At 41.6% G+C, this 20,620-nt stretch overlaps 1 protein-coding gene across 2 annotated transcripts in view; it reads left to right on the top strand.

Moving 5' to 3' along the window:
• agap3 (ArfGAP with GTPase domain, ankyrin repeat and PH domain 3) overlaps positions 1–20,620 on the top strand; it is a 129,913-nt gene that overhangs the window by 79,667 nt on the left and 29,626 nt on the right. For both annotated transcript variants that reach the window (XM_074689551.1, XM_074689552.1), the window contains exons 9-12: positions 2,405–2,488; positions 6,578–6,682; positions 8,400–8,571; positions 15,447–15,596. In XM_074689551.1, the coding sequence (XP_074545652.1) occupies positions 2,405–2,488; positions 6,578–6,682; positions 8,400–8,571; positions 15,447–15,596 (511 nt within the window). The remainder of the gene's footprint in view (positions 1–2,404; positions 2,489–6,577; positions 6,683–8,399; positions 8,572–15,446; positions 15,597–20,620) is intronic.

Genomic DNA, 20,620 nt, shown 5'->3' with positions numbered 1-20,620 from the left:
CTTTTAGGAGTTAAGATGAATACTACGGCATTTTTTATACTTAACCCCATCCCATTATTCCTTCATCTTCATTTAATCATTTGTTAATGTCTGCCATTTGGTGTTAACCATATCCTGTTTTTAGTCCCTTGACTTGTTGCTGGATCTCCACATATGACACAAAACAAAACCAAAAAAAGACAAACAAAATAATTTAACCATTTGACACTGTTTTTCAATATTTGCAGATTTGTGCTTCTGTTTCCAACCTTTCTTCAACAAAAAGGGCTTTCCAACTCCTTCCGAATTGGAAGAGCATGATGGTTAAAAAAGAAAACAAAAAACAAAAAAAAACTTAAACAGAGTCCCCCTGCTTTGCCAATCCTGATAGAGAAGAGGTTAGTTTAAAGGACTTACAGCTTGTCGCTGCTTTACCCTTGGTGCTTTCTTGCATTGAGGGTAATGCTTTGAACATGCACCAAGTGGAAACCATAGGACTTTGTGTCCCTTGCAGCTGAGTCCATTGAGTGTTTGATGACACTCAAGGTAGACTTTCAAATATCGGAAAATAAGACTGTAGGGACTCTTCTGGAAACGCCCCGTCCACCCTCCCCCTCGACCTCACCCCTAACCCCCCCTAACTTACATCCAGACATCCCAAACCAACACCCGCTGTACAGTCAAGTCACTCTTGGAACTGTTATCCAGCCACCCAAAGGACACAACCTTTCCTTACATGACATCACACTGCCTTTTGCCATAAATGAGGACTCAAGGACTAGAGGTGCCAAGTTGTTTTTTGTTCTTCCTTTGAGAGTATTCCTACATTCATTTGGTCTGTTTTGATTTGATTCCGTCTTTTCTTTTCCAGGGAGTTTTAAAGTATTGAATGAATTTCACGTGTGGTTTAAATGTATTATTATAGAGGTATTTTAGAGCAGAGTAAAATGGGTAATTTTATGAAGGCCTTCATAAAAACTAGAGTAGTCAGGGTGTAAGACTGCAGAGATATTATACTGGAAGTTGCCAACAAATGAAACTGGGTTGCACCGACTTGTATGAATGTAGTTAAACTAATCCTTTGTTCTCCTTTTATTTATTTATTTATTTTCAGTTATTTATTTTGCACATTCAACTTTATTTTCATTTATTTATTTTCATTTCTCTCAATTTAGGTTTGGTACAGAGATTATGAACTCTTGCATAATCGCTTTTCTATCATGAACGGATTGACGAAACTATAGACCGCTGTATATCTTGTATTGTATTTTATTTACAATGGTACTCTATAAAAAGTACATACATATAAGGAGTATATGAAATAATGCCTTTATTGTCCATCCTATATTTTGTGGGAACTGCAATGTTTGGCTCAATCTGTTGAATATTTTGAAGTGAATTTGTGACTTGCTTTGTATGGTGTCTGTATAGAAGCTAAACAAGTCATCATAAAAAAATAAAATGTTGGAAAAAATATAAACGCCAGAGTTGGTTTACTTGAACTCAGACTCTACCTCTTCTCCATTGGTGACTGGACATTTCTCATGTTCTGAGTGAGACCATACACACTCATGTCTGTCCCTGTCTGTACCTCATCTCTTTATTTGTTTTGGGGTGGGAAGGTTATTTTTTATTGGTTAAATCAATCTGAAGGTTACATTTACTGCCTAACATTTTTCCCCCTAAACAGGTTTGACTGGAGAAATGAAATGTTGATATGTTTTCAAAGTTGAATCATTTGATATTTTGAAATTAACGTTCCACCAGGTTTTGCAGGTCGGAGGAAGCTTCTGTTGTTTAAGTCTCCTTTAAAATAACCACTTTCCCTTTTCTCCTTGTAACCTTTTGTGAACTGTAACATATTTACCATGCTGTAAAAGCTTCATCAGTGCAACTTTGCTAATGGCACAGCTGAAGCTGAAGCTACACTGGTATAGCAGCAGTTGGTCTGCAGGTCCACTATGGGCCCACTCTGGGTCTCAAACAGAGGAAAAGGATCCCCCAAAGGGTTTCAGGGCTGAGTCATGACTCAATGTGTGGTCGTCCTTGGTCTCCTCTGTGTTGAGATGTGTTTAGTGTGGTCTTGGTTTGGTCTCTTCTTTGATTTGTTTTTTTCTTTTTTAACTTGCACGTCGGTGTTACTGCTGTTTGTTACCGCTGGTCTGCTTGTCTGTTGATTTCGAGCTTCTTTTGAGACTTTTTATTTTGCAACGTCGAGTTTCTCCACAAATACTGCAAACGCTCAACACCCAAACCCTCACCTCCACGCCTGACCCCCAGTCTCTCTTTCTCTTCACCTCACCCCCACACACCACAACACACATGACTACGCCCAAAAACCTCACCTCACACCCAACACCTCCCTCTCTGGTTTGCCGTCAGTGTGTCGCTGCAGTTGCTGACTGATTTTCTTGTTTTCTTGCAGTCGCGGAAAGCCAGCGAACAATCAAAGAGCGTTGACAGTAAAACAGACAGCATAGGCAGTGGAAGGGCCATACCTATTAAACAGGTAAGCAGTTTTAATCTTTCTTTCCACTTTAAATTTCCCACAGGTGCCTGGGTAAGTATTCTCTGACAACATGTTTTTAAATGTTTTCTATTTGATGTTAAAATACTGTGTGAAAGGTTTCAGATGGATTGGCCATAAAGCTGTCTGAATTAGCTGAAGTCATATGTGGCCTGAACCACTAGATGGCGACATAATACAACTTAACTTCAGTTTCAGTGCAGATGTAGCAGTGCTGAGCTGCAGGACACAAGAAGGCTGGTGGTCAGAACATTGTTGGAGTCATTAGCATAGAAAAGAAAAACATGTCATTTAAGTATAACATTAATTCATCAATATCAAGGGTTCTTTTTAATTTGGTTGGAGTATGGTCAGTTGATCTTTATTTTATACTGGAAATCATAAAATGTGCACTTCAAGCGCTTCATTAGAAATTAGTGGAATTAAAATTTTATATCATTTCTAAATTACTTATAATAGTTAATCAAAAATTTTGGTTGAAAGCATACAGTCCAGAAATAAAAACAAGTTTGGTCATATTGTGATTTTTTTGAAGTTAATTGTCTTTACATCAGTTGAAGCAGTTGGGGTGTCATGATTAAAGGCCTGAGACAATTTATTTGATACCATTGCATTTCGATCAAGTGCTCCACCTTTCATCAACAACAATTCCTCCTCATGGGGCTGAGATTTTTTATACTTATTTTGTGTTATTTAAAAAAAAAAAAGAAGTAATTCATACATACACCGTTTTTCCACCTGGACGACTAATTTAGCTAAATACATTTTTCTAAATAAAAAAAAATCTTACTTAACAGCACTATTTTGTAAGTATTTTCCCAATTAAAAACATTTTATTAGACTGTTACACAAAGTATTAAATAGTCACTTATTTTTGATAATTTCTAGGTCAAACTTTGTTTTTCAAATCTAAAAGAATTTTCCCTTCTCTGTGATAAAATTATTTTCAGAACAATTTTTCCTCCTCACACCTTCTTGCATCGCTTTCAGAGGCAGGGCACTGAATTACACCTTTAGGCAAGGATCGCTTCCCAAGGTCCTACTATAACCAGAGGAAACGCAATCGACAAGTTGATTAGTAATCACTTGTGATTATATGAGGGCTTTTGAAAATGGGTCACCATCCCTATATTATCCTCTTTACCTGTGAATCATAGGAGATAATGTCCCTTTTTTTGAATAATGAACCAGACCTTCTTGTTCCCTTTGGGAGAAAATTGCAGAGGCTTCGGTCCAGCTGAAATAATGACAGGGTGACGCTTCCACGTCCCCTCACTCAATCAGAAAATAGCGCTTTGGGGACACCGGTTAAACAGACACGATGTTCATCAGTCGCTCTATCTGTCATTGACAGCGTATGTTCATACGACGGGTAAAAAAGGTTCTTCATGTTATAAAACTGAAATTAAATTTTTAGTGTTTCTTTAAAATCTAAGTCATTTTTATTAACACAATAGAGTTAATGTTAAGGTTGTATTTGCAGAACTCTGGATCCAAAATACACTAAAATAACAACCAGGAAGATTTAAACTGTATGAACAAAATAGACCACAGATTTTTTATTTCACTTTGGAGAGCTTTTGTTTTTCGAGTCTCATCAGAGTTATTTTCTGCTTAGGCTGGCAGATCTGCTGAGTGCAGGTGAGCAGTAGGTTGTTTTTCACTTTAAAGAAAGAGTCCCCCTTTGATCGGTCTTTACTGTAAACTCCTCCATTCCTCTCCTCTTCTGAAGTGGTAGGGCCAGTTTCCTTGAGGATCATGGCATTTTTTGACAAGATAAGCCAACCCCCCTCCTTCCTTTTTTAAAAATCTACAGAGGCTTTTATTTCAGAGGGGGGCTGGAGTTTGGCTTTACAGTATGTGGAGGGAGGGGTGTGGAGGGGTTCATGGTGTGACGAGCGGATCTGCTGGCCAGTCAAATGCACAATCAAGGAGATCAAAGTGTCAATGTGTGCTTAATTACCGCTCCCCCTTCACCCTATAGGGCTAAATTACACATGACCCCCTCCACCACCTCTGCGCCCTCCCTTTTTTAAAACAGAGGATAACAATGCAGTCACTGCTGAGGGGCTGCCAACAGCTTCTGCCCCATCATCAACCCCCCCACCCAACACACAGCTACACACACACACTTTTTTCCTCCTCCACAGCCCATCACAAAGGGCCGGCCTATCACTCAGCAGCAGTGGCAGGATGCAGCTTTTCTCCTAGCCCTCTGACAAAAGAAAGAGAAAGACACTATCTTCTCGGTGAAGAAATCACAATTGTGTGGACACAGAGAGCGCGGCAGACCGGCAGCCTGTTTCCTTCTGTCACACAGACTGAACATCTCTTTATACATGTGTGTGAGTCGGGGGTAGACTGTGTCAAAGAGAGGACGTCCATGAAGAAAGGACAACTGGTCAATCTGAGGTAGTAGATGATTGAATGGTTAGGCTCAGTAATCTCAAACCATTCATCATGCTTCAAATTAATCGAAGTGACGCAACATGTCATCAAGTGATCAGATAAAACAAAGAGAAAATTACTCTTCATACATAATGATTTGTACATTATTGTCCCACTAACGTTATTGAACTGCTCCACGGCGTTAATAGATATATGAAGCTGGGCACTGATTGCACGTATAGATTTATTTCTGCTTCAATAAGGCCACAAGATGAGCAACATATTTGCTTGTAAAACATGCATTACAAAGTTGCTGGAGGCGAAGTGGCTGGGTCATTTACTTTGTATGATTAGAGAGCCATTTAAAAAGTGTTTACAGTTCTTGTATTGACTAAATTGAGAGGAGTCTGGGCAGTCAGCAACTTATTGATCGGAGGACACTGTTTCTTTTTATTGAAAATCATCACAATATCAACAGTTATCAACGTCTTAAGCTTTCTAATAGGAAACAAATTGTTGTGTTCAATTAAGTTGCATAATTTTGTCAAGTCTGCTCCTTATGAAAAAAAAAATCCAAAAATGGATCAAATTTTGCTAATGAATGGTCTTCCACAACACTTTAATATCAATTATTCAATATTTTTAAAATTTGATTTGGATTCAGTTCGACGTCTTTGAATTTGTGAGGTAGGGTAGATAAAGGTTTGATTAGTGAAATGCTGTGTACAGGCAGGTATATTGATCGAATACCAAGAAAACTTTACTCTAGAGGCCCAGCGTGCAGCACCCCCCTCCCATCCAGATGAAACAGGAATAGGATTAGGATGATTGTCGGCAAACAGCCTGGTGCCCAGGTCACCGAGGGTCAGCTCTGCCTGATGTGTTAATCAGGATTAAAGCCTGCAGGATGGGCCTGGCAAGCAAAATACTATCCCTTTAACCCCCCCTTTCTCAGCACACACACACACACACACACACAGGCCCTGGCTGTAAAAGCACAAACATTGCCCCGGCTTAATCCCCTAATTAAGCGAGCCCCTCCTCACTATTTAACCCCAGAGAGCCTCCTGGCCCTTGCACTCAGCAGCGTTTGGTCACCTCCAGCAGAGGAACTGCATTGTTTACCAGTGGATTTACTCAGCAGATAAGGAACCCATCTGAGGCCCTAAAAGGCCCCGAAAGATAAAGTAGAAAAGAATAAGAGCTGAGTGGGCTTTGAAGAGGGGAGATCACACTCCCTAATCCCTGGATTGAGAGGTCTTCCAGAGTTCACCGTGTTATGTGTATGAATGCAGAGAGGAGGTTTGGCAAATTGGATTGTCTCTGTCTCTCTAAGGGATCCCTGTGTCAAAGGAATTTTGAGTATTTTTGAGCTTAAAATGTCACAATAGGAAAACATATCAGAAAACAAGTCAGCTGATAATTAAAGATAGAAAGAGAAGGTTTAAAGGGATTTTACTCTACATAATCGCTTTCATATTGGATCATAATTGTCTCTCGACGTTATTGTCTGTTTGTTTATTACTCACCGCAAAGTTAAATGCTCATCGTAGCTGCTGAAACAAATCTGTAATAACAATAATATCGCTGTTTTATGGTAGTTAACATCCATTATGGCTCATATCCTCCACCATGCTGCTCAGAGAGGAGCAGATGCTCACCGTGATGTCTCGTCTCTTACAGGGAATCCTTCTTAAGCGAAGTGGCAAATCCCTCAACAAGGAGTGGAAAAAGAAATATGTCACACTGTGTGATAATGGCGTCCTCACTTACCACCCCAGTTTACATGTAAGTCCAAAGCCCCCTCTCTTTTTGCTTATTTCCTCTCCCATTTCTTTTCCAATCCTCTTTATGTGTTTGTTGCACTACTGTTTGTTGTGTGCGGGAGGTTTTAATGCAGGGTGTTTTCAACTACTGGATGTAATTCTCTTGATGGGATTACATTTAGAACCACTGCTGCAGCAAACTGGATAACAACCATATAGGCTGAAGGTTTCTACAGAGACGTATGGCTGTATATAATAGCCATATTAGCTAACCCTGTGGCTTTAAACTTAGTGTTAAGAAACAGTGTGTCCTAGTGGTCATCTCTGCTCCCCCTGTGGTGCACATCACCGGTGCTGGCTAATGGAGACATGGCTGCACTGCTGCGTGCCCACCGCGCCCAGACTCCACGCTGGCTTGTATTTATAATGGTTCTCACCGCACGGCAGCAGAGCCTGACCAGCCTCCCACATCCATCTCTGTCAGAATCCTGCTGGGCTGCTAATACCTCTTAAACACTCGGCTGGCTGGCAGCAGACAGCTCAGGAGCCCGGTGCCACCGTCAGAAACACCCGTCTCTGTAGCAAATCCTCCAGTCACTCTGGTTCCTCCAGTCCCATGTTTGAGGCAATTTAGTGGAGCAAAAGTGAAACATTTCACGTCTCTAACTTTGAGCAGAAGCCCAACAGTTAGACGTGGACCTTGTGTATGTGGCCGTGATGCTCTGACAGTGTGTTAGTGGTTTAATTTACAAGCGGTTATTAGCAGAGCAGCGCTGTGCTACAGTGATGTATGTAATTGACTGAACAGGCTATCTCTTGATCATTACAGCTATTACAGGTCATCGGGGCAATCTATGAATCTATGAATCTGTTGACTTACGGGGAGAGGTGAAATAAGGGAGACAGTTGCATTAGCGCCCTAACAGCTCCAGCTCATTTTGAGCAGCGGAGCAGAGAAGGAGTAAGAAAGGAAAGAGAGGAGGAGAGGAGGAGAGAGGGAGATTGAGGAAAGGAGAGAGGGAGGGAAGCAGACTGAGAGTGGAAGAGGGGAACCTTTAATTTCGCAGTCAGCCAAGCCATCCACACAATCACCTTCTGTTAATTCTATCTGCTACATCAATTAAATTGTTTGTAGAAACTAATTGAATGTGGCTTAATCACACATCTTAATAGCTTTGCACGCTTCGATCTGGCTGTTAATTCCAGCAATAAAATGAAATGAGAGCGCTCACTGGGTAATTAGCGAGGAGGCTTGGGAAAGAAATGAGTGCTTTATGACACGGTAATAAAGCAGAGGAGCCGGTGGGGGGACGGCAAAGGCCGAACTCGCCTCTATCTGGGTCTTTTTCTGCTGAGCCCAATGATTTTCACCTTGGCTTCCCACATTTGGGCACTAGTCGCTTTAAACCAAATCAAATGCCCAAATTGAAAGTGAATGAGACTGTTTGCATTCATTAAGCCTCACATCTCTCTATTATGAGAGACAGTGTGGGCACAGGTGATGTATAATGGCTTTACAATCATTTTTCCGCTATCACACACCCCTAGTGGAAGGTCTGAGATGGGTTGTGACTAATGGGGGCGGAAATTGAATAGTCTTTTAATTTGTTTTTCTTTCATAATTCCTGGATTCTTGTTGTCCGTTGTGGATAATCAGTGCCTGGAAAACTATTGGACTTGTGTTTGAGCAGAGCGCAAATTATTCACAACTGTTGTCGTGTTTTTCCCACTTTTCATAGGACTACATGCAGAATGTGCATGGGAAAGAGATTGACCTGCTGAGGACAACAGTAAAGATTCCTGGGAAGCGACCCCCTAGAGCTGTCGCCACTGTCGCCCCCACTGCTAGTCCAAAAACCAACGGGCTGACCAAGGACCGCAGCACCTTGCAGCTGGGCATAGGAAACACAGGTATGATTTCTTGCCCTTGTCATAAGGCTGTCCTCCTGGACAATCAATCAACATATACTTTAAGATACACCTTAAAAAACGGTTTAATTACTCTGAATATGTATCATGGATTTGTATGTTATAGTAGTTTCCTGCTAAGTCTTGTGTATGTAGCCAAAAACATGAACAATGTGTTGGGGAAATGTGGATTCACTTATGAAAATGATCAAGTGTATTTATTGATTTTTGCTGATATCAGATATGCTGATATTTTACAACTCATTTAGCTGATTACAGGTAGTGATGATGATTTTTTGTGGACATAGTTGCAGTGACCATCAACTCTTTTCTTTATTAGAATAGTACTATGGTTCATACTTTTGTCACATTTGTTCTGTAATATTTTTTTTCTTGTGCAAAATAAGAAAAATAATTCATACTTAAAACTTAAGACAATCACTTTCAAAAAATAAGACAAAAAGATACGTCCCACTTGAGACTTGGATGATGCTTTTCCCGAGATAATCATAATAATACCCACAACCAGGGGGAATCTGGCAATAGTACAGAAATGAAATTCAAATCAAATGAAATCCAACCCAGATTCCTGACATACTGCTGCTTAAATTCAAATTTAACTTGTAACAGGTGTAAAATATGTGACTTCTTGATCTGTGCAGTGCTAACAAAATCACAAGTAATGCAGTGCCTGCATATGCCTCATCAAAACTTAAATAAATAGGTGGGCTGCGTCTACACTGCACAGTTCTGTGAGCTACAACCATTGAGTAGCAGAGAGGTGATATGTGTTTTATCAAGTAAGCAACAGCCCATTTCTTATGGGTTTATTACATTGGCAGATATTGTTGTGTTGGGTCATATTGGGTGATACCAAGGATGTGGGGATAACATAGTGCATCCCTAGTAGGGACTATTAGGTTCCTAGTCGACATGCATGATTTCCCTTATTTTGGGGGATCAGTGATCAAAACTGATCTTATACTGCCGATAAGGTTTGACAGCCAGCCATTGGTGCTTTTTGCTCTGAGACCTAAAACTCAGGACACTTTACTGGTTGTTTAAGTTAAAACATAAAGATTTTATTGTTCCACAGGTATTGTTCAATGATTTTCATTAAGATCAGAATATTGCAGGTATATGCTGTCAGTCATGAAAACTAAAAATCTGAATCAGCCCAAATCGGTATCTGCAGGTCAGGCTTTTTAAAGAAGGGTGATCAGTAATCGTCCAGAAAATTGTGATGGGTGCACCCCTAGGTCATAACAATGTGTGAAAGTGCAGCCCACAATTTGTCATTTCAAATTTTTTAAACATATGGAAACATAATATGAGAAACAGTACATGTTTAAAACAATCAGAACTTTGTTAAATTGGAAGTTACTGGTTTAAGTGTCATCTAAATGAAACTATAAATGTTTTCAAGGACTTTTTGAGAACATGTCGAAGTGTCACTGTCATCTAATCCTATATTTTTAAACATTCCTGCCACCTTGTACACACCAACCCCTCCTGATGATCCTCAGTATCTGGTCTCCTCAAAGCTTTTCTCTCTTCACTTGTAATGTTAACTACATCACAAAGATAATAATACTCACTTATGTCAGTAAACTTGTAATGATGGACATGGTGAGTGAAGAAGGATTCCTCATTTTTCAAGTCGGCCCCAAAAGAGGGAACAAATTACAGGTATGCGATGTAATGGTTACTCAATGAGTCTTTTATTACTGTACTCATTTTCCTCATCCTCAATTTGTGATTAATCATATAAAATGAGTCCCAACAGGTTAATTATCTACTTACGGTATGTTTCTTTCATGCAAATTAACCTCCTCATCATATGCACAATGATGACTTAATGAGCGTCTATGAGAAATCTATTAATTCTCATAATTACTAAACAGGGAGTTAATAATGTTGTTTGAGCATTATGTTATATTTAAAGAAGAAAATAGTTTGTGTCTGTTTTTGCTGCTGTGATAGTGACCTAGTTACTCGTCATCATCTGCAGCAGAGGGAGGGTCCTAACGACAAAAAGCATTTCTGTCCTGAGCACAGAACCAGGGTTTCTCCACCTTAAGTTTAAAAATAGGGCTCTTCTCTCAAGCTGCGCCACTGGAGGCTGCAGAGGGTCTGGCAGGCTTACAGAGGGGAAGCCAGTGATTGGATTTAGGGGTTAGGATTAAGAGTAATTAATACTAATTAGCAAAGAGATCCCCAGGGGGAGGCAGGGTCCTTCATCGACAGAGTGTTTCCATCACTCAAGCTAAGGCCAACTGGCTGAGAGTGGGTTCAGAGCCAAAAGACGGGTCAGCAGGGACCATTAACACTGTCCAAGCAGGTTACTGTTAAACCTGGCCAAGGTGCTGCCACTGCTGAACAGGTTAATCAGTCAAAAGCAGGAAGATGTAGGAGTTTACAGAGCAGAGGACGCTGCATGGAGGTTGTTAAAACTCCCAAACTGTTCACCTTGACTGGGAGGTTGAGGGGAGTCGTTTGGGGCACACAAAGGGCCTTGAAAATCAGGCCAGACCAGGTTTAGGGAAAATTGCACCAACTGGTTTGTTTTCTTCTTAAATGCTTCTTTCTCACTATCTCAATTATGTCTGTTTGTTAAAAAAAAGGGTCTCCTAAGTGACAATTTTCCAAGATTTTCAGTTGTCATCCATTTATGCATCAGGGAACAATGTGAGAGAGATTTGCCTTAATCTCCATTTAGGAAAAGAAAGGTTACAAATCACATCAGGTCTCTCTCTGGGTGGAGGACCCTCTTCTGATTATGTGATCGGGATTTTGATTTCATTAGACGTGCAATTGATGAAGGGAACAAAGGGGTAATTTTTCATTCACGGCGTCCAAATCACAAGCCTTGTCTGTGCCTTTGGTAATTCATTCATTCCTTAGATCTAAAGACCTTTATAATCACTGGGAGAAGAGGGATAGGGACGGAGAGAAGGAGGGGGCGGAGTGGATGAGGGGAGATGGGAAGATGAAGAGCAGAGTCTGAGGAGACTGAGAGTAAATGAGAGAACGCATGCGCCCACGAGTTTGCAGAGCGGCCAGGTTTAATTCCTTTGCTGGGTGCTGAGCGGAACCGTTTTAAATATGATCCTCCGTGTTAACACGCATCCTGCTGTGTCACCGGCGACAGATACATTGTATCAAAGTATTAATGGGCTCAGTCACTTTGAATCAATCCTGCGGGGGAAAGAGATGCATGAGGATGAGGTGGAAGTGTTTAGCTCATTCTCTGCTCGCACTGTACCACAATTTGTCTCAGGCTCTAATCTAACGCTGAGGAGAAGCAAGTACTCTCTGACCAGCAGGACCTGCAACTGACTTCATGACACTTCTGACTCCAACACTGGTGAAACTATCACCATTGCTTCCCTAGTCATATCGTCAAATTAATGCCCTCAACAATACAAGATGCGTTTTGGTCCTAGTAAACAACCCCAGCTATAGAAAGGAAAAAAAGTGCCTTTAAACTTTTTACGCAGATTTTTTTCCTCTTTTTACCTAAAGGTTTGATCAAATAAAAACTCTGTATGCCTGTATGTCTTTACGATTTACTGTCATTAGCTGCTCTCCCTGGTTCCTGTTCAAGAGCAGCATAGATACACATACATTTTAAGGTTATTTGTATAGAAATATTTGCTTGATTTTAATTTTTTCCTCATTTTTCTTTCTCATTTCTTTGTATAATATCAAAATTATCTGTCATTAAAAGTAAGAGTGTAACATGACAGAGTTACAAGCTGGATATGTCCAAAGAAATTCCTTAAGAATTTCCAAAATTATGAGGCAGAGATGACACAAAAAATGTCAAATATAAACCATCTTGAAAGACATAAAGAACCATAATAAATTAAAAAGCTGGAGTAATTCGTTCACACAGACTTAATAGGACATTTTTTAAAAGTATAGTTTTTAATACAAGCGTCTGAGTCACTGACAGCAGAGATACTGTCAGGGTTGGAAGGGGACGTCTGTCTGGGTGTCGGTCAGGATGATGATGGTGGATTACACACAGCCGCAGATGATGTTCTGCCCGGCCCACATTACCATGAATGCTTCATTATCCCACTACTTGTACATAATGGCAACAACTCCACGGAGGGGTCAGGCCTTGTCACGGCTCATCAACCCACTGACGGCCCCGGCCTAAAGAGAAATGAGAAGCAAGGCAGCGCTGCTCCCCGCTAATCCATCGCCTCTACTTAACGCTCGAGCCCCAGATAGCCTGCAGAACACGCTGTATGGCTTTTGTTATCTCTTTATACACAGTCAGGGAGAGGGCTTTATAATCTGACTTTGTTCTTTAAAGTTTTCATTAATTTTAATAAAAAGTTGATGTGGGAATGTTTTTTTTTTTCTAAAATGAGACACAGCACATTGGCTAAGAAATCTTAATTGCTAAACCTTTTTATTTACTACTCCTGCTAATGGCTAGTGTTACAAAATAAAACACTTTTATTTTTTAAGCCAAAAGAGCTCCAGTCTTGAAGTTAACCAATATGTTCTCTGGGTATACGGATCAAACTGCTGCTTTTGCAGTGGTTACAGTAATATATACGGAACATTATTTCATTGTTACCAGTGCATTAAGAATGTTCATCTGCATACTGTTTTCTCTGTGCTTTTTTTTTTTTTAATCTGTAGAAATGGGTAACAATTAAGAAAGAAACCACGTTGTTTGTAGTCAAAGTCTTACTCTGCAAACAGTGTCAAATTACCGTGAAAGGGTTGATATAACCTTCTGACCCGTGTCTTTAAAAGTATGATGTCATTAAAAAAGTTACTCTACATAAAAAGAATCTTTAATTTTTAACAAAAATTTACAGACACAAAAACAAAACTGATAAACTGAGTAATCGTCAGGAGAAGCTTCTCTTTCTGAAAATATACACAACGTTTTTACACTACGATAAAACGGCTGTGATACATCATTTCTTTCAAAAATGTCAAAAATCTTTTTGTATTAATGCTCGTATTCTGTATTTTAACACCCAATTTTTCCGCGGTAAATTAAATCCCTCGGACATCAGTTTGCTGTCGTCGGGTCATTGTCAGTTCACCAAAGTGTCACTGCAGTTAAACACACTGGAGTCAGGTCTGGCTGGAGCTGCTGCTCTTTTAATGCCACAAGCTGATTATTTCTCCACTGTAATTACATTATCCTCCCCTTTATGCAGGAGTGGTCTCTGGGGACTAATGGATACAGCCATGTATAATTCATTCATCATTAGCATCCAATTTGACAATTAGACCTGATTGTTGAATTTTAAATATCAATCCAAGTTGCACTGTAGTTATCTAACAGTTTTTTCTTACTCCTCTTATTTTTTGAGGAGGGGACGTCAAAGAGTCCAACTTTAGAAATAAGGAGAAATTAATATTTTGAGGGAAAAATCAGGAATAACCTGAAAATGATTAAGTGGGTGAATTTTTAGATCTGTAAATTTGGCTTTATTTAAAACTTGAAATTATTTCCCATTAAATTTTTAGAAAAAACACATTTGTACATTTTCCTTCTAATGCCGTAATGAGAACAATAACAGCAGATTTATGAGGTTAATTTAAGTATCATTCATCCGTCTCTTTCCAAAAAACAAAGTTTCACATTTCCTTTTCGCTACCCCTACTCCTCTGCTCCATTTCCCCCCCACCTCCTCCTCCTTCTCCTCCTTCCTCCCTCCTCCTCCTCCTCTGCTCTGATTTCAGCATGCTAATTTAGTCGGTGCTCCTCAGCATGATTCCCTCGCTCTCTCTCCCATTCTTGCTGCGATTCTGCTCCCTCCCCTCTGGGACCTGAAGATTAATATTCCTGGGCCCAACAAGATAATTACTGATACTAATTAGACATGATTATGTGAATTTGATACACTTATTACTCTAGATAATGAGTAGGACATATTATCCTAACAAGCACCCGTGCCGCTTAGTTTACTTTACACACGACCCACACTCTATATTTTCTGTTATTGTCACCTCAATCAGAAACTGATATTCTCTTGTAATTATTGAATAAAAGGCCTTGATGTGTGATACCTGGAGTATGAAAAAGCATTGTTGAGGAAATCAGAGATATTGGGTGTTTTCCAAAACAAAGCATCGGAAAATGTAACATCAGAGAGTGAAAGCAGAGCTTTTGCCTTCAATAAATCATCACCAGAAAGTAACTTTTCTGGCGGTAATTAATACTTATAGATGAGCTGTATTTTTTTGTAGGTCACGTGTTTATGTATGTTCAAGATTAAAAATGCTTTTTTTCAGACCCAACCCTATGATCTTCACAGTCCCTACCAGTTGCCATGACAGTTGTATCAGTGTGATGCATCTCGAGGCTCAGGAAGAAACTCTAATCCCCCCCTCACCTGACTGCAAGTGTATCGATGACTTTTTCAGAGTAGTTAGGATGTGTTGTAGTGACTGCTGGCGAACAGTTGGGAAGGACCCCACATGGTGCAGCCTAACCCATGAATTAGTAAAGAGAGCCAGGCGTCCGTGGCTCGCCTGATTGGAAGTTAGGGAGAGAACGCCTGCTGACGCCAGTGGAGATCGATGTGGCAGTCAGAGGGATGAGGCGAGATAATTAGCGTTCAGAGTGTATCTTGTTAATTAAGGGCTAATTAGAGGCAGAGGCGGAGGGAGAGGGTTGTCGTGTGTGTGTCTGTGCAGGGTGGAGGGGTGTTTGACAGAGGATTGTGCACAAATGAGGTGGCAGCAGCAATGCAGTGCTGCAGAAAATACCAGAAACTGTTGACTCAATTACAACATTATTACCTCTTTACAGACAACAAGCCTGGCAGACAAAGTTTAGTGAGGAAACACGAGGATGCTGTGTTGATTTTTGTGTCTGTCGCTTGTTTTTTCAGGGGCTCCTCACTCCAACAGCAGTTCGTCCCTCCAGACGGGCGCGTCAGTGTTCGGCAGCAGTAAAGATGGCATGCACCAACGTTCCTTCTCTGTGTCCAGCGCCGACCAGTGGAATGAAGCCATCAACACCAGTACTAGCAGCGGAGCTCGTAAGACCAAAGTCCTCACCACACATTACCAATGCATATAAAAAATCACTGAAAGAAGAGAAGATTTAAACAGAATAGAAGAGTGTGATCTTGAGGTGCGATGTGATGAAGGTGCCATTCCTTGAGTTTTTCAGACAGGTGGAAGAAGCCTCATTTTCATAATTAGGTGATCAGAGCTGTGATCGCTGTGACCTTTTAGGCTGCCACTCTTTGATGGAAGCATTGCTGCGTTCACAGGAGAGGAACAGGGAGTGTTAACTTTCTGCCATTCATGCATCTCTGCTCGCTGCCTCTGTGTCACATTGCACCTTGTCACTGTACTCGAGTGAAGTTAGATAATATATTCACCATGCATGTCACCCCGCCCGCCCCCCGATTCTGTCTTTACCTTCCATCTTACTCTTAACCCCCTCCTCCTCCACTGTTTTCCTCTCCTTTCTTGCGAAGAGGAAAATGAATGCTTTTTGGGGGTACCATTCATCACCAGTTATTTCCCTCTCTTTGTGGTTGGCAGTAAAAAAGCACTTAAATGCACATCAACAGAATAACAGTCATTTCCATGCATGTTTGCACTCTGGTAGTTCTCATTAGCGCGGCGGCGGCTCCCCCCCTCCCCATGGGCTCCCAGGGGCCCCGGCAGTTTAAAGAGCGCACTTTACGAGCGCTGCTGGAGTCCAACTGCACGGCCCTCGTGGTTCCGCAGACAAGCCTGTCTCTCATTTGGAGCTGCCAAACGATCAATTCTGCCTGGACGCAGGCACTTCCATCACCCCCTACCCCCGTCTCCCATCAGCAGCATGCCCAAAGCAGAATTACTTAGATTCGTGGGGTCCTCAAATAAATGAGCATGAGTGTGTGTTGTGTACGTGTGTGTTCTTGCTGATTTTTTGCAAGTGTTTGTATGTGATTTTTTTTCCCCCATGAATCGTGTTTGCATCTGCATTGAAATGTGTGTGGGAGGAGAAAAAGGCTTCATACTGGATGTTTGTGGATGTTCATTCAGCGGCCGGGCTGTAAAGGACAAATATGGATCCCTAAACGTTTGGTTTTGAAAATAAGAAGGCCTACAACTTCCCATTTTCATGTTTGGCAAACTGAAAAGCCCTCCATTTTAACATAGCTCATTAACCAGCATCCAGTCTTCAACTAAATCAGATCCACAATTTGCTCCATTATTCTATTTTCTTCAATTATTTTCATGCTACTCTTAAGGTAACCACAAATGAGCTTGAGTGAGGCAAATGAGCTGAAAATAATGGTAAAAACATTGCGTCAAATGATAGATCTGCTGCACGTCTTTAGGAAGGAGTTCTTCTGTAATCAGTGCATAGTCAGTGCAGACACTTTGTTCATTTGATGTTCATAAAGACTTCCTTGAACAGCTTCCTTTTATGTCTCCTCAAAGTTTAAACATCTGAGGTGTGACATTAGAGTACGTCTGCAGTGGAAAGTGTGACTGGACTATCCAAAAACATAAACCTGATTGAAACGCGGCACTCTTACTTTTCATCTTAATGTGCCTTCAATAATCGATAGAGGGTGTTCCTCAGTGAAGGCTGCTCATGTTTTGCCATTTGAATTGACTTGAACCGAGCCCAATCACTCCATTATCCTTGGTGAAGGTTGCAGGTTAACATAAAATGTGATTCTGAGATGCAAAAACAGCAGATTGATGATTCACCGGCGAATGAATGCATCTTAGCCAGGTAACTATTTCCATATTATTTAAAGAATGTCCTCATTTGTAAACCTATTGAGCAAAGGCAGAAGCAAAGGTAGTAACGTCTCTTGAATATTGAGCGCAGATTTTTGATTAAATCCCGGCCCAATTTTTCTATTGCTTGCATTCATAAAGACACCCATTCTTAATGCACTGGGTGCTTGTTTAGATCCCGCTCTCCTTGGTACACCTCAATCTCTGAACCTGAATTAAAAACGAGAGGCTCAAACAGACGTCTGAGCAATGTGACAGCTGCCTCGCTGATGACAGTAAGTTAAATCCTGATCGGAGGGTGAGTGATGTTACGTCCACAAAGGCAAAAGATTACTGTAAATCAATGTTTCCCATCAGCCAGTTATTAGATAAGTATTACCCCTGATGTTTGAGCTGATTTAGGGATAGTGGCTTTATATCCTGTGATGAAAAAGATGATACTGAGCTTTAATCAGTCATAGCTGAAGAAACTACTGCCTTAGCTTAATTAAAAATGAGAATCTTGTAGGAATTTTGTTGTAAAACTGAAACAATTAGTTTGGATAGGAACATTCATGGACATGAACAAGCAGACAGAAAATTCCATATGAGCGTTTTCTGGATCTTAAACTGCTGGTTAAGCCAATCATTTGAATACTTTAATGCTTTTTTAACATTAAATGAAAGAAAAAAATAGGAGTCCATATAATAATCAGAAGCTAGTCCAAAATTGATTTAGAACATATCACATCTTATATCTTTTTCCCTCCGTGTTAGTTTATATCACTGGCGTTTTTCTTGTCGTGAGTCAGTTTCGCTTCCTGTGTTAATTCTCTTTAAGTTATACCTCTCTTAAGTTTGCGTATCATTACACAAGTAGTTAATGCACAGATAGCCTTTTCCTGTGGCACTGTGTTTTATACCTTGGCCTCCTGATGCGAGGGTGATAGCATGTGGGGCGTTTGATTTCTACGCCAGGCCGTAATGAAGTTTGACATTTAGTTTGGAGAGAGCAGCAGAGCGCGATCAGGCCTTGATTAGTACGCTCTAATTGAGGATAATAAGGGGGAGGCGGTGATTGTTTCTAATTTTTGCCATTAATTGCAGCCGTTGGCTTTGATTGAGGACAGGCAGGGCTGCCATGTCAAGGGGCCTGGCGGAATCATAGTGCTCCTCACCCGGAGCCTCTTGAATAACAATGAAATGACTCCCCTCCTCTGCATCACCCCCCTCTGCCTCCCTCTTTCTCTCACCCTTTTTCATTCTCAGTGTGACATTGGTGGAGGCAGGAAACAGTTAGCAGCTCCCTCTTCGCCTCACCCACAGTCTTCATCCTGAAGCAGGTTTAAACTGTCATATCCGTGGTGGGAGTGCATTACATAGTAATCACAGGTTAGGCTGATACCTTTGCTGCTGCCCAGGTGATGGTGGCTGAGTGGGAAAGCGACTCCTGATCCCCAGCGTGCTTCATTATCCGGCCTGGTCCTGATGGCTCTCATACACACTCACAGCTCACTAATGATACCACTGTGAGCGCAGAATCAGTCCAGTTCTAACTTTATAATTCTCAATTTAAGAATAATAATCTGGCATAGTTTAGCTGTGAGAACCACTTAAAGCCAGGAGGCTCCAAGTCGTAAAAAACACAAGTGTTCAGGTGCTCAGATATTAGCTATCAGTGGTGTGTGCTGTAGTATTATCCATTTCCTGCTCCCCAATCCTTCTTGTTACAACATTCTTAAAGCCTGTTCTGTTCTGACTAAAGGAAGTGTACCGCCCAGTATATGTTTCAGGTGCAGGAGGTGCAGGATGAGCAGAGCCAGGGTCATTTTCCACAACATTAGGGCCAAAAATTGATAATTAGAGGTGTTTATGACACGGTTGGAGCCCCTGAGGGGCAGCCCTCCCCTTTAACCTCAAGCGACATTAAACAAATGCTGGCTGTCACTTCGGAGGCAGGTTGGAGCTCAAGTCTTCCACCCGCCATACGGAGCCGTGCTGGCGGGACAGACGCTGGGATGAAGAGGGAGGAGGAAGCAGAGGGTGGGGTGGGATGGGGGGTTTGGGGGGGGGGGGGGGGGGGGGGGGGGGCACAGGGAGGACCCCTGTGCCCCCAGCTGTCTGAGCCAGCTAATGACTCGTCTCAGGGGGGCTGTTGTAAGAGAGCAGGGAAATTGAAACAGACGCCTCGACTAGGAGCTGCTACATGTGTGGCTGCGTGCTGCCATTCAAAACACCAGAGAGCTTAATGCATGTAGGCCTGCACAGGCACCAGTGTTATGTTTATTAATGTCTAACTTTATTCTCAAAGTAGAATTTAGCAGTTTATGTTCAAATATTAATAGTGCTTATTTTCTAGTTACTTAATAGTCTTTTATTCTCTTACAGACTTCAGTTTACAGTGGTTTCAATTCATTTATGTCGTTACATTCTGGTTTGTGTACACCATCTCTCATTAAGATTAATCACAAGGCTGATTACAGACACAACATTCTGTATCTCAGGTGTTGTCTCCTATATTATGCCCACACTCAAACGATACATCCCCAGGCCGTGTGAGCTCCACTCTCCCCCCACGTTAGCATCTTCAATCCCCCGCTGAGCCCATCTTACTCCTCCAAGACAGCCCCATCTCCCTAAAGGTAATGACCGAATTAGGCCTAATGTTGTACACTGGCTAATGGCATAGTGCCGGCACATTATAGCATGTGCAACTGGCAACGACAACAGCAATAATCCCTGAGCCCCTTGTCCTCCTGCACTCCACCCCTGGGGCTGGGACGGTGCACAGGGAAATGAATGGAGTTTGCCACACTACAATGAGCTTTTGATGGGAGACAATGGAGGAGGCTGCCAGCACCACACAGGGTGGTAAGAGGAGAGCAATATGGGGCCCATCTACCGGCCCTCCCTCCTTGCATCCCTTAGGCCTGCTGGCCCCCGCTCCCAGATTCATAATGGCATCCGGAGGGGGAAAGAAGGGAAAGTGATGTCAAATGTCAGGAAATCAGAAAGATGGCAAGCTGACATCCCCCTCCTATCATCCCATCCCTCCTATCCCTTTGCCCAACGGTAGCACAGGTTAATATCACATTTATAAAATCACTTACAAGAAACAAAGCCGGCTCTTAGCCCCCTGTCACTCTCAGACAGTCATATAGAGCGCTTTGCCCTGGGCTAACCTAGGTAACCATTTGTTCACTGATAGCCCCGTACCTGTCCTTCATCCTATCTGAGGCTGGAGCCACGCAGTTACTTTTAGAGCACTCAAAGCCATTTCCAACTCTTTCACAAACACATTTTAAAGATGTGACAAGTCTACCTTCACTTT

This window comes from Halichoeres trimaculatus, unplaced genomic scaffold (assembly GCF_033239565.1).
Source record: "Halichoeres trimaculatus isolate MK-OKI-2021-1 unplaced genomic scaffold, fHalTri1.1 fHalTri1_scaffold_15, whole genome shotgun sequence".
NCBI classification, from domain to species: Eukaryota; Metazoa; Chordata; class Actinopteri; order Labriformes; family Labridae; genus Halichoeres; species Halichoeres trimaculatus.
Note: the sequence above shows the minus strand (reverse complement) of the source record. Positions and strands in the feature narration are given on the sequence as shown.